The sequence below is a fragment of the Choloepus didactylus genome, chromosome 18 (assembly GCF_015220235.1).
Source record: "Choloepus didactylus isolate mChoDid1 chromosome 18, mChoDid1.pri, whole genome shotgun sequence".
In the NCBI taxonomy this organism is placed as follows: domain Eukaryota; kingdom Metazoa; phylum Chordata; class Mammalia; order Pilosa; family Megalonychidae; genus Choloepus; species Choloepus didactylus.
The window spans coordinates 68,471,678-68,485,811 of record NC_051324.1 but is presented as its reverse complement, the minus strand read 5'-3'; the positions used below and the strand labels follow the sequence as shown (position 1 = coordinate 68,485,811).

Genomic DNA, 14,134 nt, shown 5'->3' with positions numbered 1-14,134 from the left:
ATGATGCTAGCCTCTGCCCTGGGACTAGCTTCCCAGGCTGTCCCCAAGGAGCTTGTGTTGGGCATAGTTATTAATAAACAGTGGGCAGGCAAGCAGCCCATGGCCTTGGATTTGAGAGAGAAACCAAGCGATGCTTGCTAGAGACCAAACGCTCCTGTGGGCCATCCCAAGGTTTTGTCCAATTCTCTGACCCATGCTGCCCCCAAGCTGGCCGCTTTGCAGGTGGGTGGGTCGCAGCAAGAATCAGATAAGTTTTCAAAAGGGGTAGAAAAAGCCCTACCAGCTTGATGTATTTGGATCAGCCACAGGAGGTCCCCGAAGCAGGCATTGGGCTATAACTATTTTTCTCTTTCTTTCCTATTCCCCCCCATGCATAAATCCCACCCAGGGTGGCCCATGGCTGTCGACAGGTAAAAATCAGAGAAGTCTTTAAGCAGATGCGCCCAGCCCATCTTTCTTGGAGACTAATCACAAAGTCCTTGCCATTCCCAAACTGTTTCCTCTGCTTGACTTATGTGATTTTTTTTTTCAACTATACCACTGTCTTCTATGTCACTGTATCTCAGAGTCATTTTTGACTTCCTGTTTCCCTCATCCTCTACATCCAAATCCCATATATTCTGCCTCTGCAAATGTTTCTCTTTGGCGTCTCCTGGCTGTGTCCTCTTCCATCCCCTTGGGCTCAAGCCTTTGTCCCTTCTTGTCTGGACATTATAATGGCCTCTGGCTGTGCTCCCTGGCTTCATTTCTGCCTGCCAAACCCCTTCCCTGCTTTCGAAAAGTGCAGCTGTGGCACAGAAGTAAACGTGGAAACCTTGCTCCTTACCACCTCCTTCCAGCCTCCTATCCAGCCCCATTCCCCACAGCCCTGCTCTCTGTGCTTTGGGGTCCACCCATCTGGCCTGTTTTTTGCTCCCACACACACTAGGGCTGGCCTCTACTTCCAGGCCTTTGCTTGTGCCAGTCCGTCTGCCTGGTACACCCTTTCCAACTTACTTCTGTCAAATTTCTATTCATCTTCCATATCAAACCCTCCCTTCTAGTCATCTCTTGGGAACTACCACCAGCAGGTAAGCTCTACAAAGGCAGGATCCTGGCACCTGACAAGGGCCACAGACCAGTACTGCCCCAGGGTCTAATCATCCCCTCGCGTTGCTTCTCCCCTCCTCTCCATCCCCACTGCTGGAAGCTGGAACTTTGCAGTTTCTCATCTGGATGATTACAGCATCCTGCCAGGCTTCTTTGCCTCCAGTTTTGTTCCTGTCAATCCACTTTGCACCCTGCCATCATTCTGAAAGGCAGGTGGGTGTTGGTACCTTACTTGAAACCCTGCCATGGCTCCTGGTAGGGAGCTCTGTCTGCCCAGAGGCCCAGGGAGCTCTGTCTGCCCAGAGGCCCATCCTCCACTGATTTGTCCTGCAAGTCCTTCTTCAACACTCATCTTATTGTCACCTCCCCCTTTCCTTTGGGGGAGCTGCCCCTCCTCCCTTCCATGTGGCTCTGTTGGAACCCATCCCAGCATTCCATTGGTTGTCATCCCAGTGATTGGTCCAAGAGAGTGGGCAATGACCCAGACTGGGCCAATCAGAGCCTGCCCCTGGGATTTTGTTACAGTGGGAGGGAGGAGCTCTCTTCTGCCTTTGGGATTACTGGCTGAGAAGAGTGAGACTTGGATTGGTCTGGCGTGGTGCCTCCTCCCTCCCCCTATCCAATGGAAGGGCCTGCACTGTGGCAGGAGGGGTGGGGCCAAGGCGAAGAGAGCAGCCACACCTCAGGCCAGGAGAAGCCCCTGGCTTCCAAGTTACTTGAGCCAATGAATCTGTCTTCTTTGCTTTAGCTAGTTTGAATAGGTTTCTGATACATGTAGCCAAAGGAGTCCCAACAAATACAGGGGCCAGCCTGAGCACCCCCACCCCAACCCCGGGTTAGGTCCTTTTCCCATGTGCCCCACAGAGACCTTGGTTTCTTTCTAATATTAGACCACTCACCACTCGAAATGAGAATTGTCTGTCCATTTGTCTCAGTAGAGGGGCTACGTCTTAACTTGATACTTCTAGCCTCATGCCCAGTGAAAGTTTAGTCAATGAATCGATGAGGATGCTCCTTAGAATTTAAAACCTGAGCAATTATTTGGATCCCACGGGCAGATGTTTAAGATCCCTGCAAACAAGTGCACGTTGTCAGGCACGGGGTTTAGAGGCCCTGCTCCCATGCCCGCTCTCCCCCCTCCACCCTGAAAGTAAGGCTCAATGTGCCTTGTCTACCTGAGAATGTCCCCTTTACCACCAAGGGCCTCAAGAGCCGCTGTTGGTGGTTAAGCCACACGTATCAACAGCTACAAAAAGCATACCTGGGGCTTTTCTGAGTCCACTGCAGTTTTCATTCATTTACTTGAAGTGGGCCTTCCAGTGGGCAAAACCTCCCTTACCTAACGGAAAGGCCACACACGTGGCCACATATGCGGCGGTGACATCGACGGCCATTTCCGTGTGGCAAGGGTGTATTCAATTGAGAAACGTGACAATCTCCACTGCCCCCCAGAGCCATCTGCGGCTGGGATCTGCTGGTCTCTTGAGCACTTTCTAAAGCTCTTTGACCCTCTAGGGCAGAGGGACCGAAGTCCCACCTGCTGTGAGCCTGGGCACAGCTGCTTGTAGGCTTGATGCCCCTGGGTGAAGGAGGTGATATGGAAGAGAGTCAGCAGGAAACAAAGCTTTAACTGAAAACTTTTCTCTCAAGAAATCTGAGCACCCCCTTCCACGTTTGGGGTTTAGATGCCTGAAGGGACCCTGAAAAACTCATTCACAAGTCAGTCTCGTAGCTTCTCCTACTAACCTAGAATTTGCCACCAGGAGTGGAGCTGGTTGGGATGGCAGTCAGATGCATTCCGAACAAGCATTTATTGAGCATTTACTCTGAACCAGACAGCTGACATGCATCATTTCCTTTAATCCCTGTGGTGGGTTGAATTGGGTTCCCCCAAAAGATGTTGCCATCCTAACCCCAGGCAAATGACCTTATCTGGAATAGGGTCTTTGCAGATGTAATTAGTTTGAGGGCATGCTGGATTAGGACGGGCCATAAATCCAGTGACTGTGTCATAAGAAGAAGGACATTTCGACACAGACAAAGAGAGTAAAATGCCACATGAAGGTGGAGGCTGAGATTGGAGTGCTGCAGCTACAAGCCAAGGAAACCCAACGATCGCCAGCAATCACTGAACACTAAAAGAGGCAATGAATGGATTCTCCTTCCGAGCACCCACAACGAACCAACCCTGCTGCCACCCTGACTTCAGACCTCTGGCATCCAGAACTGGGGGAGAATAAATTTCTATTGTTTTAAGCCATCCAGTCTGTGATACTTTGTTTCAGAAGCTCCAGGAACTTAACACACTCCCCTGAGGTAGGTACCCCACCTGCAGAGAGGTGACTCCAGGGCCAGTGCCCCACTCCAAAGCCATCCTTCCTCACCTGCCACCACATGGCTTCCCAACCAGCCTCCATGCCATTCTCCCTGAGGATGTTTTGTAATAATGCAATGATTTTTTTTTTTTTTACATTGCAAAATCGAGTGATTTTGTAAATATGCAAATCTGATTTCCAAGCCTTGCTACTCGAGCCATCTCAGGAGAAAGTTGGAACTCCTTAGCCGCTCCTTCAAGGCCCTGCCCTGTCGTCTCTCCAGCCCTTGCCAACCACACAGCAGCCACATGGGCTTCTAACTGTTGGCCACACGGAGCCACACCAGCTTTCTTCTTTTTTGGGGTTTTCATGCGTGCTGCTTCCTCTGCCTAGAATTCTCCCTCCGTGTAATCCACATGGTCACATGACATAATCACAGGTGCACACGCACACACACACATGTGCACATAGACCACCTCGCTGCCTCACTCTCGTTCTTCAGTCTCAGCGTCATTGTCTCTTTCTGCGGGAGGCCTCCCTGACTGCCCTTTTCCCCTTGAGTCTGGGTTAGTTCCTCTTATTATCCCTCTCGTAGCGCCCTGGACTTTTCCTTAAAATGTCACTGCACACAACTGTAATTCTGTAGTTATCTGGGCATTTGTTAGGTTCCCATCTCTCCCGCTGGAATACAAGCTCTGTGAGGGCAGGGATTGTGTTTGGCTTATTTGCTGCTGTCTCGCCAGTGCCTGGCACGGTGCCGAGTGAAGGCAGAGTGCCCTGGACGGTTAGTGCCTGAGCGGGAGTCAGGCTTTGAGCCCAGACTCCCTCCCCTGCCCGTGAGCTCCCTAACCTGCTGCTTCTATATGCAGCCCCCATTCCAATCCCACCGCTAACCCCCAGCCCTCGGTGCCCAGGGGTGCCTGCTCCTGGCTCTCTGGTTTTGGGAGCTGGGGAAAGCCCAAAGGGGATGGAGCTGGATCCTGGTGGGTGGGGCTTGTGAGCCAACACCTGTGCCCCTCCTTGGGGTCAGCGTCCTCCCAGGGGGTGCTTGTTCTGTTAGTGACAGAAGGCGAGGGGCCCTTCTTCAGAGACTTGCTCTGGGACCCACACGGAAGGGAATGGTGGGACGTGATTCTCCCAGTAGCCTACTGTGTTGGCATCGGTTAAGTGGCATATTTATTCATCGAGTCAGCTGCATAGAAAGGTCAAGAAGCAGGAGCACACCCTCCCCCCAGGTGTGCAGGGACAAGTGGCACATAGCAGGGCCGTGGACACTTGGGGTCTGGTCACTGCTTCTGCCGCTTTCCGACGCTGCTTGGACGTGTCCCCGCCCCCAGGCCCTGTCTTTGGCATTCCACATTCCACATTCCACACCCACGGGACTGTTCATGTTCCCTGCAGCCTCTGGTTCTCCGATGATGCATCCAGGTTTGGTTTTGGTCCCCTTTGGAAGAGAATAAGCAGCAGGTTCCCACTGAGGCTGGGTGACTAAAGCAGGGGCGGCTCACGGCCGTATGGACGAGTGGCCGTGGGCACCACATCTGCAGAGGCTGAGCAGCCCTTTGCCCAGAAATGTCTGTGGGGCTCTCATCTCTTCTCCCACAGCCCATTCCTCAAATGCCAGCCCAGCACAATGGCAGCCTCTGTGCCCAGAGCCAAGGACTCGCAGGCCCCAGCAGATGGCCCACCTTTTCAAGCACAAATCAAAGGCCTAAATTCTAGTGTAGCCAAAGAATGTTCTCCCTTGGAGCTTGCGGTCCCAGAAGGCCACCGAGGAGTCCTTCTGTGTGCCTGCATTAGCACAATCTGGAGCTTGGACTCTTATCTTTAGGCATTTTATTTGGTTAGATTTCCCATCTCGGGGTTTCTCAGTCTTGGCTCTACTGACATTGGGGATGGGATAATTCTTTGTGGTGGGGGCTCGCCTGTGCACTGGGGGATGTTTAGCAGTGTCCCTGGTGAGGAGTCCAGCTCCAGGCCCAAATCCCATGCGTGACCGCTCAGACCCAATCAAGGGTTTTCCCTGGCAGCCTGCACAGGGGAAAGCTGCCCCCTGCCCCATCCTGCCCACAGACGGGCTGCCAGCCGGTGCACTGCAGCCTCTGCAGGGAGCCGCTGCCAAGGATCCAGCCCCCCCGACTGGTCATGCTCACACGCACAGCTGCAGTCCTGGCCCAGGTGCCTCCTGTCAGAGGCCCCCCTATAGGTGACTCAAAACCGAGACCTTCCTAAGACACCCCTGCCGGGGGAGGAGAAGGAGCCTTGGAGACACCTTCTCCCCTCTGACTCAGTTCTCCACACTTTCCCACTCCCAGCCCTTTCCCCTCTCCTCCTCCTGGTCCTCAGGTTCATAAAAAGGCAGGAACTTTTTGTTTGGGGCTCTGTCTGCAGTGAGATGATGCCCCCACTGTGCTGATCCATCTGACCCTTGCCCAGGAAAATGAAACAGTGGGGGAGCCTCACTCTCTCCGGGTCAGCCTCTTGCTCATGCCATTACAGTATGTGAGTAAAGGCTTAACTGTTACTTTCATTTTGGCGTGTTATCTTACTGGCTCCTCCAACTCCTGGCAGCTCAGTCCTTTCAGCTGGGCTCAGCTCTTGACATCTGGCTTCTCCCTCCTGGGTGTCAGGCGCACCCCCTCCCCCAGTTGTGTCCAAACAAAATGTCTCTAGACTGTCAAATGTCTGGTGGTGGGCACGGTCACCCCCAGTTGAGACCCACTGCTCTAAGGGCAGTGTCAAGGCCCCTCTTTCTGGCCCAAATCCTTGCAGAGTGAGGGGCCGACCCCAGGAGATGGCACCGAGCAGGACATGTGACGTGTGGGGCCATCACTCCCCCACAACACCCCTGCCTGTTGCCTGGGCAGCCCCCCTGGGTAAGAGGGGAGACCCAGCTGAGCCCACTCCCCTTTCCGGGCTGGGAGACCTGGCACGCAGGGTGTGTGGGCACAGGCTCCGGTGCTGGAGCTCTGGGCTGCAGTCCCAGTTCTGCCACTCACTCCCATTAGACTCAGGAAAGTCACTTCCTCTCTCTGGGTCTCTCTTGCCATGCCTGTCACACAGGGATGAAGGTGACATGATGCCTTTTGAGCTCTTGTGAGTCTCAAGCATGGCGTGCCCGGCCCTCAGAAAGCACTCGGTCAATGTGAACTGTGGCTCTTGTTTTATCAAGGTCCAGCCATGGGGCAGCTCAGTGATTTTTTTCAGTTTGGGCCCAAGGGTCACTGGTCCCTTCCCCCCAAAAATTCTTAACAGAGGCAATTTTTAAAGGGCCTTTTGGAGCTCTGTCAGGATCACCTGCCAGCCGTGGGTGCCCCATGCTTAGGGGACTTCTCCTGGGGCAACGCTGGCTCCGAGGTGCCCTCTCGCCCTGCTGATGGTCACGACTGCTCTGCGGCACCAGGGACTCAGGGGACACCATCCTGGCCCCCCCCCCCCCCGGCCCTGCCTGGTGCCTGGCCCACAGTGGACAGCCGTGCAGGGCTCAGGAGGGAGCGCGTCCCCACTCTGCCCCTCGCTAACTCTGCCCAACCTTGTCAACCCGTTTCTTCCTCTGTGAAGATAATAAGAGGACAGACCTTATAGGTCATTTTTTTATGATTCACATGTGAAAACTTGCAGAGCTCTTAGCACAGCCTGCATCATTATCACTAACTGTTAGCAATCTAATTACTGATTTAACATCATGAGAATAAGGCGATAGAAAGCTCATAGGGTCAAAAGAATCAGCACACAGGCACAGGCTCTAACATGGAGTGACTTTGAACAATGTTTTATCAGTGGATGGAACTTTCTCTGTTTCCAATTCGTATGCGGAAGGGAGAGGGTCAGCATGGTGGAAGGAGAACCCCTTTTCCCCATCATGAGTCTTTCCCAAGCCCTGCTGAGTCCAGCTGAGGCTTCGTGAGCGTGTGAGGGAAAATGATTGTTGGGGAGGTCCTCGAGTTGCTGAATCAAGGGGATCCCCTGGGCCAGCTGGAAGGCTGTGTGGGCTCCGTGTGGAGTTGGCCTTGGGGAGCTGGCTCTGGGATAAGCCTGCCTCTCGTCTTCCTCCCAGGGGCTGCTTGGGGCTCACTGCAGTGAGTCCATGGGGGCCAACAATTTGTGGGAAAAAGGGCTTGCCGGGGGCCTGGGTGCTCTCCCAGCCTCCCCCGATCCCTCCCTAGGAAAGCTCTAAGGGAGGAGCTCAGCCCCCACTTGTAAGACCAGAGCAAAACCAGCAGGTGGGGAGCAGAGGCAGGTGAGCGAAGGGCTGCAGCCCAAGGCTGCTTCTAGGCAAATGTCTCTTCTTGACTCCCTTCTGCCTCTCCTCCATCATCTTCCTCCATCTCTTCACCCATCTCCAGACTTCGCTTCTGTGGAGGAAAGACACACAGAACTGTTAGCGGGGTGTGGGCCTCCCCTCCGGCTGCTGAACATCATGGAGGCCGTGCTGATGGCGCGTGGGTGTTCAGGGCCAGGGGGTGCCTAAGGAGGGCACGGAGGGAGAGCTCGGCCTTGGGCATCGGATGGACACTGGTCCTGCTTCTGCCAACTGCCGGCTGAGCAACCTCGGGCCCGCTCCTTCCCCAGCCTGGTACGCAACCCTGAAGGTGGACACTGCACCTTGCAGGGCGGTGGAGGACTGGAAGGAACGGGCTAAAGACCCTGCACACAGGACAGTGTCAGTGCCAGGCGGTGCTTTCCAAGCCCCAACCACCAGCATTTCTGGCCAACTGCAGAGGCTCCGGGAAAGACAGCAAGCGTGTGGCCAGCGGAGAAGCAGGGAGTCGAGTTTGGTGCCTTAACTTTTCCCTGCTGGGTCTTGAAGAGCCGTGGCCGAGGCCAAGGGCACATGGAAACTCCTCGGGCCAGAGACCCAATCCCTAGCCCGTCCCTGTGCTCACTCCCACCCACAGCTTGTCACTGCCTAGGCCTGTCCCCGGGATGGGCTCCCCAGCTACACCCCAAGGCCCTGCCTGTGATGGGTTGAATTGTCCCCTCCCCCAAGAGACAAGTTCAAGTCCAACCCCCAGTCCTGGGAATGTGGCTTATTTGGAAATAGGGTCTTTGAAGATGTGATGAGTTAAAATGAGACCAAACTGGGTCCGGGTGAGCCTGATCTACCAGGACCACTGTCCTTACAAGAAGGGGAGAAAGACGAGGAGGCAGGTTAGGACACCATGTGCAGCTGGAGGCAATAAAGACGGCCAAGGGAAACCGAGGCGGGTGGCGCTACAAGCCAAGGCAAGCCAAGGGACTCTTGGGGTTCTTGGGGAGGATGGGGGTAATTCCTCGGACTTGCCAGCTGGGTGAATTCGACTGACCCTGTAACTCCATCTCACACCATATACAAAAATTAACTCAAGATGCCAAAGACCTAAATTTCAAAGCCAGGACTATAAAACTCCTAGAAGAAAATGTAGGGAAGCACTTTCAGGATCTTCTGTAAGACGATAGTTTCTTAGACTTTACACCCAAAGCACAAGCAACAAAAGAAAAACTAGACAAATGGGATCTCATCAAAATTAAAACCTTTTGTGCCTCAAAGGACTTTATCATAAAAGTGAGAAGACAACCTACTCAAGGGGAGAAAATATGTGGTTGGGGAAAGGGAATAGGGAGTTAATGCTTAAATTGTTCAGAATTTCTATTGTAAAGTTTTAGTAATGGATGGTGGGGATGGTAGTGCAAAATTGTGACTGTAATTAACAGCATTGGATTATATTTGTGTATGTGGTTAAAAGGGGAAATTTTAGGTAGTATAAATGTTACTAGAATAAAAAGCAAAAGAAAAAAACATAGGATTAAGCAACAAGGTGAACTCTTATTGTAAACGATGAACTGTAGTTAATGGTACAATTATAAAAATGCTCTTTCATGTACTGTAACAAATGCAGTGCACTAAAGCAAGGAGGCGATAATAGGGTGGTGTAGGGGGACTCTGTATTTTATACTTTTTAGTCATAATATTTCTGTAAACCTACAACTTCTCTAACAACAACAACAAAAATAATAATAAAAAATCTAAGCCGTCTAACAACAACAACCAAGTTTCCCCTGCAAGGCTTCTTGCCCGACGTCACCCAGGAGGTCGGAACAGAGCAGAGCCCGGGACCCACGGCCCCCAGCGCCCCCAGCGCCCCCAGCCCGCCCGGGCTCCTGCCTCGGACCCCGCCGACTTTGGCTTCTTCTTCACGGCCTCCGCCTCCCTCTTCCTCAGCTCTGCGAAGATGACGTCGAAGAACTCCTGCTCGGCCGCGCGGAGCAGCTCCTCCAGGTTGACGGCGGGCTCGCCCCCCTTCGAGTCCTCCTCCTGGCCCTCGGCCTTGCCTTTCTCCTTCAGCCGCATCTCTCGGTGCCTCGCCTCCAGGAGCTTCTCCCGCCGGGTCTCGCGTTCAAACATCTGGGCACACAGGGACCGGGGGTCCGTGGGGGAGGAGGGTGGGACAGCCCGCGGCCCCCAGCCCTGCGGCCAGGCAGGGGCTTCGCTGACTTCCTGCTCCACTCAAAGGAGCCCCCACAGGGACGGGGTGGGAAGGCAGGGGCAGGGATGCCAGCGGCCCCACTCCAAGGAGCGCCAGGTACGCAGGCCACAGTGTGAAGAACTGTAGTGTCCCAGGCAGGGCTCAGCACCAGGGGTTTCAATCCCACGGTGTGCGCCATGTTCTGGGGAGGTGCCCCCAGGGCTGCCTGGCGGGGAGGGGCATGGGGCTGAGGAGGGGGCCGAGCAGCCAGGGATCTCAGCCCCCCCAGGACCCCTTCTGCATGGGCAGTCTCCCTCCATCCATCTTCTCTGTTGGGGCCCTACTAAGCTTTCATGAGAAAGGTTCCACTGCAAGATCTGTCTGTCTGTCTGTCTGTCTATCTATCTATCTATCTATCTCTTGTTTGAAACTAGACAAACTGATCAAGCAAACCACCTTGCTCTGCAGCTGAAAACCTGAAGCGTGGAGAAGTGACAGGACATGCCTAGGGCCCCCCAGCTAGTCACGGGCTGGGTGGGGGCAGATGCAGACTCCCCCAACACCCACCCACACTGCTCACTCCAGGACACCCAGCTGCCTCCCCCAAATCTCCGTCCATTTCCCTGGAGGTGGGCAGGGGGGACAGCTGTCTTCCTCTACCAGCCAGCTCTGCCATGGGGCCGGGTCAAGACGCGAGCTGCAGCGGGCCTCGCCCTGGCTCCGGCACTTACGGAGGAAGCTATGTTCTTCTCGTTCCTCTGGAGGGTGCAGAGCCCGTGGGAGACCTCCAGCAGGGTGGTGGTCCCCAGCCGGGAGCCGCAGGCGAGGAGACACCCGTTGTCCTGCACGCGCAGGCTGAAGAGGGCCTCGTCACACACCTGCCTGAGGACAGCCAGACCCCAGTGGGGAGGGGAGAGGAGCACAGTTACGCTGCCCCGTTCAGACACCCTCAGGGCCTCCCTGGGACCCACAGGGTCAAGTTCAATCTCCTGAGAGTGGCCCGCAAGCCCCTTTGCCACCCAGCCTCGCTCCCACCCCACCCCACCCACCACCCAACCTCCACGTCCTCCCATGGCTCCCAGCCTGCTGCCTCAGCTCCGGCTGCACCTCTGGACAAGCTCAGGGTTGAAGTGTCAGCTGTCTGGGGATTCTGGAGGAATACGTGGGAGGGGGCCAGGCAGCTGCTCCCCCCCACCATGTGGCTCTGAGGAACCACCAGGTTTCCATGTGCCCGGGACCCACCAGCCTTTCGAGGCGCACACTCCCCCAAAGACAAAGTCACAGCTGGCCGGCACGCGAGTCACGCAGAGAGGCCCGGCACGCAGGCGCCAGCCCCACGTCCATCCCAGCCCCAGGGGCCCCTGCCGCGGGAAGGGCCCGGGAGTGCAGGGCCCAGGGCGGATGCACAGGGGCAACAGGACCTTCAGGTTGAGGGCTGGATCGCACTGCTTGAACGCAAAGTCCCAGATGTCCAGGGTTCCGTCCATCTTGGTGGTGAAGAAAACCGCTGGCCTCACCGGGCTCCAGGCACCGTCGGTGAGGTAGGCCATGTTGTACCTGGTGGACGGCGCCCCGTTAGGGGAGGGCCAGGGAGGCCGCTGCTCGCCCAGCTGCCTGGCACCCGGCCCTGGCCCCGAGCTGGGTCAGATGCCCCCACCCAGTCGCGCCCAGGCTGCCCTTTGAGGGGTCTGGGGTGGTCCTCCTGAGGGCCGGAGGCCACAGACGCGTCTCCACACCTAACTCCCAGGCAACGGGCAGTTGTTCCCAGCTCTGCACCACGTCCCCAGCTACGGGACTCGGCTGAAAGGAGCCAGAGGAAGGACATGGCCAGAAAAGCTCATAGTTCGATTAGGAACATGTCAATCTTCCTACTTGGATTAATTTAAATTTTCAAAAATTTCTGCAGCGAACATCAGACATTTTAAAAATAAATAAGCCCCCACCCCCAGGTGCAGACACACGTGCACACACACACACACACACAGTGAGACTGCAAGTTCGCCACCAAAACCCCTTCTCCCTTCCTCCCTAGCAATGCAGCTGCAGCTGGGCCCATGGTGGCCAAGCTAGAGACTACATTTCCCAGTCTCCTTTACAACCAGGTGTGCTGACAGCTCAGCCAACGTTCAGGATAAACGAAGCCTTCCAGAGGAGACAGGTGTGAGGTTTCAGGTCCCTCGACAAGCGAGTGGGCCATGAAGGTGAGAGGAAGGATGTGCCCTGGGGTAGGGGTGTCAGATAAAATATAGGGCTCCCTGTTCAATCTGAATTTTAGACAAGCAACCAATAATTTTTAGTATAAGTATGTCTCAAACTTGTCATGCATCATACTTATACTAAATAGAAAATCCTTAGCTGTCTGAAATTCACATTTAACTGGGTGTCCTGTATTTCAATTGGCCAAATCTGCAGGGGGAGAGCAAGGAGAGCCCCAGGTGCCAGAGCCCGGCTCCCCAACGCCCTTCGGGAGTAAGCCCCGGGAAGGCCTCAGGAGAGGGTGCTTTGCTGGTCTCCCGCACCATTCTCTCCTTCAGCCCCCATCCCGGCAGCCAGTGGGCCCTGCAGAGGCCAAGGAATGTTGGGAGCCTCCAGACGGTGTGGGGAAGGGCCCCACTTCCCAAGCCCAGAACCCTCATAAGTGGGGCAAGAGCCCTCTAACTCGCCACAGGACCTGGGGCCAAGTGTGGGCCTTCTCTGGCCCCTATAAAATGGGACTGGATGAGATTTTTGCTCCCGGAAAGCAAGGATTGACTTTGGGAGCCCATTCCTAGGCCAAACCCGAGATCTAATACAGCAGAACTTCCGAGGCTGGGGTCCTGGAATCTGGATTTCTGAAAAGTAACTTTTCCCAGAAGACACTGACACAACCCAATTTCGGAATTGCTGGCACCGAAGATGTTTGCCAGGGTCCATCCTGGCACTGACGCTGTAGGAGTGTGGGGTTCCATGAGCGGGACAGGAAGCCTGGATTTGCAGAGATGAGTGCTGGGCAGGGGGCAGCTCCCCCAGACCCTGTTCGGCGGCATCTGTGCAGGGTGTGGTTCTGCCCAGCTCACCCAGGGGCGGTGGGGCCATCCGGGGGCCTCACCCACACTGCGTCCCCTCCACTTCTCCCTGGGCAGCCTGGCCAAGCCTCCAGGTCTCTCTGGTCTGACTGCTGGGCTCACTGCTCTACCACAAGCTCCCTCTCAGTGTCGCCCCGCCCACCCTGGCAGGGCAGGTGGCCCGAGCCGAGCCGAACCGTCTTCACAGCATTGCGAGGCATCGGGCTGTTGCAGAGAGGGGTCCAGATTCTCAGGCCAAACTTCCTGGCTTTCAATCCTAGCTCAGCTCTTCAATAGCTGGGAGACTGGGAGGGTTGCTTGGAGGATTATGAAAACCCACGGCCATTGTCACGACAAACCCAGGCTGTTTCACGCTTGTTGTTCAGTGAAGTGGCTAAAATCAGGCCACTCTAATTCAAGTTCCAGTGTTGGGAGCGGAGGGGGGCAGGGGTGATTGCCTCCACTGATGCCAGAGCACTCCCAGGCAGGGCTGGGTCCCTTCTGCCCCCACCCCCTCCCACCCCCAGTGCCCCTTACTTGGTCCACATGATGGATGATTCCCGGCTGTCTTCAGACCAGATGCGGGCCGTCCAGTCGCCAATAGTCAGGAAGTTCTTTGGGTAGAAGGGGTTCCTCTGCAGGGCATAGATGGGACCGTGGTGCCCCGAGAAGGTGCATACGATCTTCTCGGCTGCCGTCTTTGCCTTGCGGTTGCAGGAGACGACGATGCCCTGTTCTGTGCCCACCATGAACTTGGTCGGCTGTGGAGGAAATGGTGGCCTGGGGCTGAGCCGGCATGGACGGTGGCCAGCTCGGCGGCGTCTGCGGGCGCTGGAGGGCCCTTGGCTCAGGCTGTGTACCCCTCCTAGGGAGCTGTTCCCACTCTCCCCAGCCTCATCTGATCCCACCCTTCCTTGGATTTCGCCATAAAGATCATAATCTTTTTTACAGATAAACTAAAGTCAGTAAGGCCCAGAGAGGGAGTGTGGCATGGCCCAGATCGCTCGGAAGCGGCAGTGACATTAGCCACAGCACTGCCTGAGTTAGCCGTCCCTGCCCCGTCATCCCTGAGAACTCAGAGCAGGGGCCCACCAGCCTCCGCAGACCACCTGGACGTCAGGCTTTCATCTGCCTCTCCCACTGGCCTGTGAATGCCTGGAGGGCAGAAAGCCCGAATTCCTCGATTCCCCGGCCTGGGTGCCGGCACACAGCAGCTGCTCAACACATTTATGGGTTGCAG

General features: G+C 55.6%; 1 protein-coding gene across 3 annotated transcripts in view; it reads right to left on the bottom strand.

Annotated features, from left to right (window-relative positions):
• Positions 1-7,155: 7,155 nt before the first annotated feature.
• Positions 7,156-14,134, bottom strand: part of DNAI2 (dynein axonemal intermediate chain 2) — a 39,913-nt gene continuing 32,934 nt past the window's right edge. For 2 of the 3 annotated variants that reach the window (XM_037810079.1, XM_037810081.1), the window contains 5 exons: positions 13,432-13,655; positions 11,272-11,407; positions 10,582-10,728; positions 9,557-9,789; positions 7,156-7,759 (listed from right to left, as the gene is read on the bottom strand). In XM_037810079.1, coding sequence (XP_037666007.1) covers positions 7,591-7,759; positions 9,557-9,789; positions 10,582-10,728; positions 11,272-11,407; positions 13,432-13,655 — 909 coding nt within the window. In that variant the 3' untranslated portion in view covers positions 7,156-7,590. Of the gene's footprint in view, positions 7,760-9,549; positions 9,790-10,581; positions 10,729-11,271; positions 11,408-13,431; positions 13,656-14,134 lie in introns of all 3 variants that reach the window. The other variant, XM_037810080.1, reaches the window with a different exon arrangement.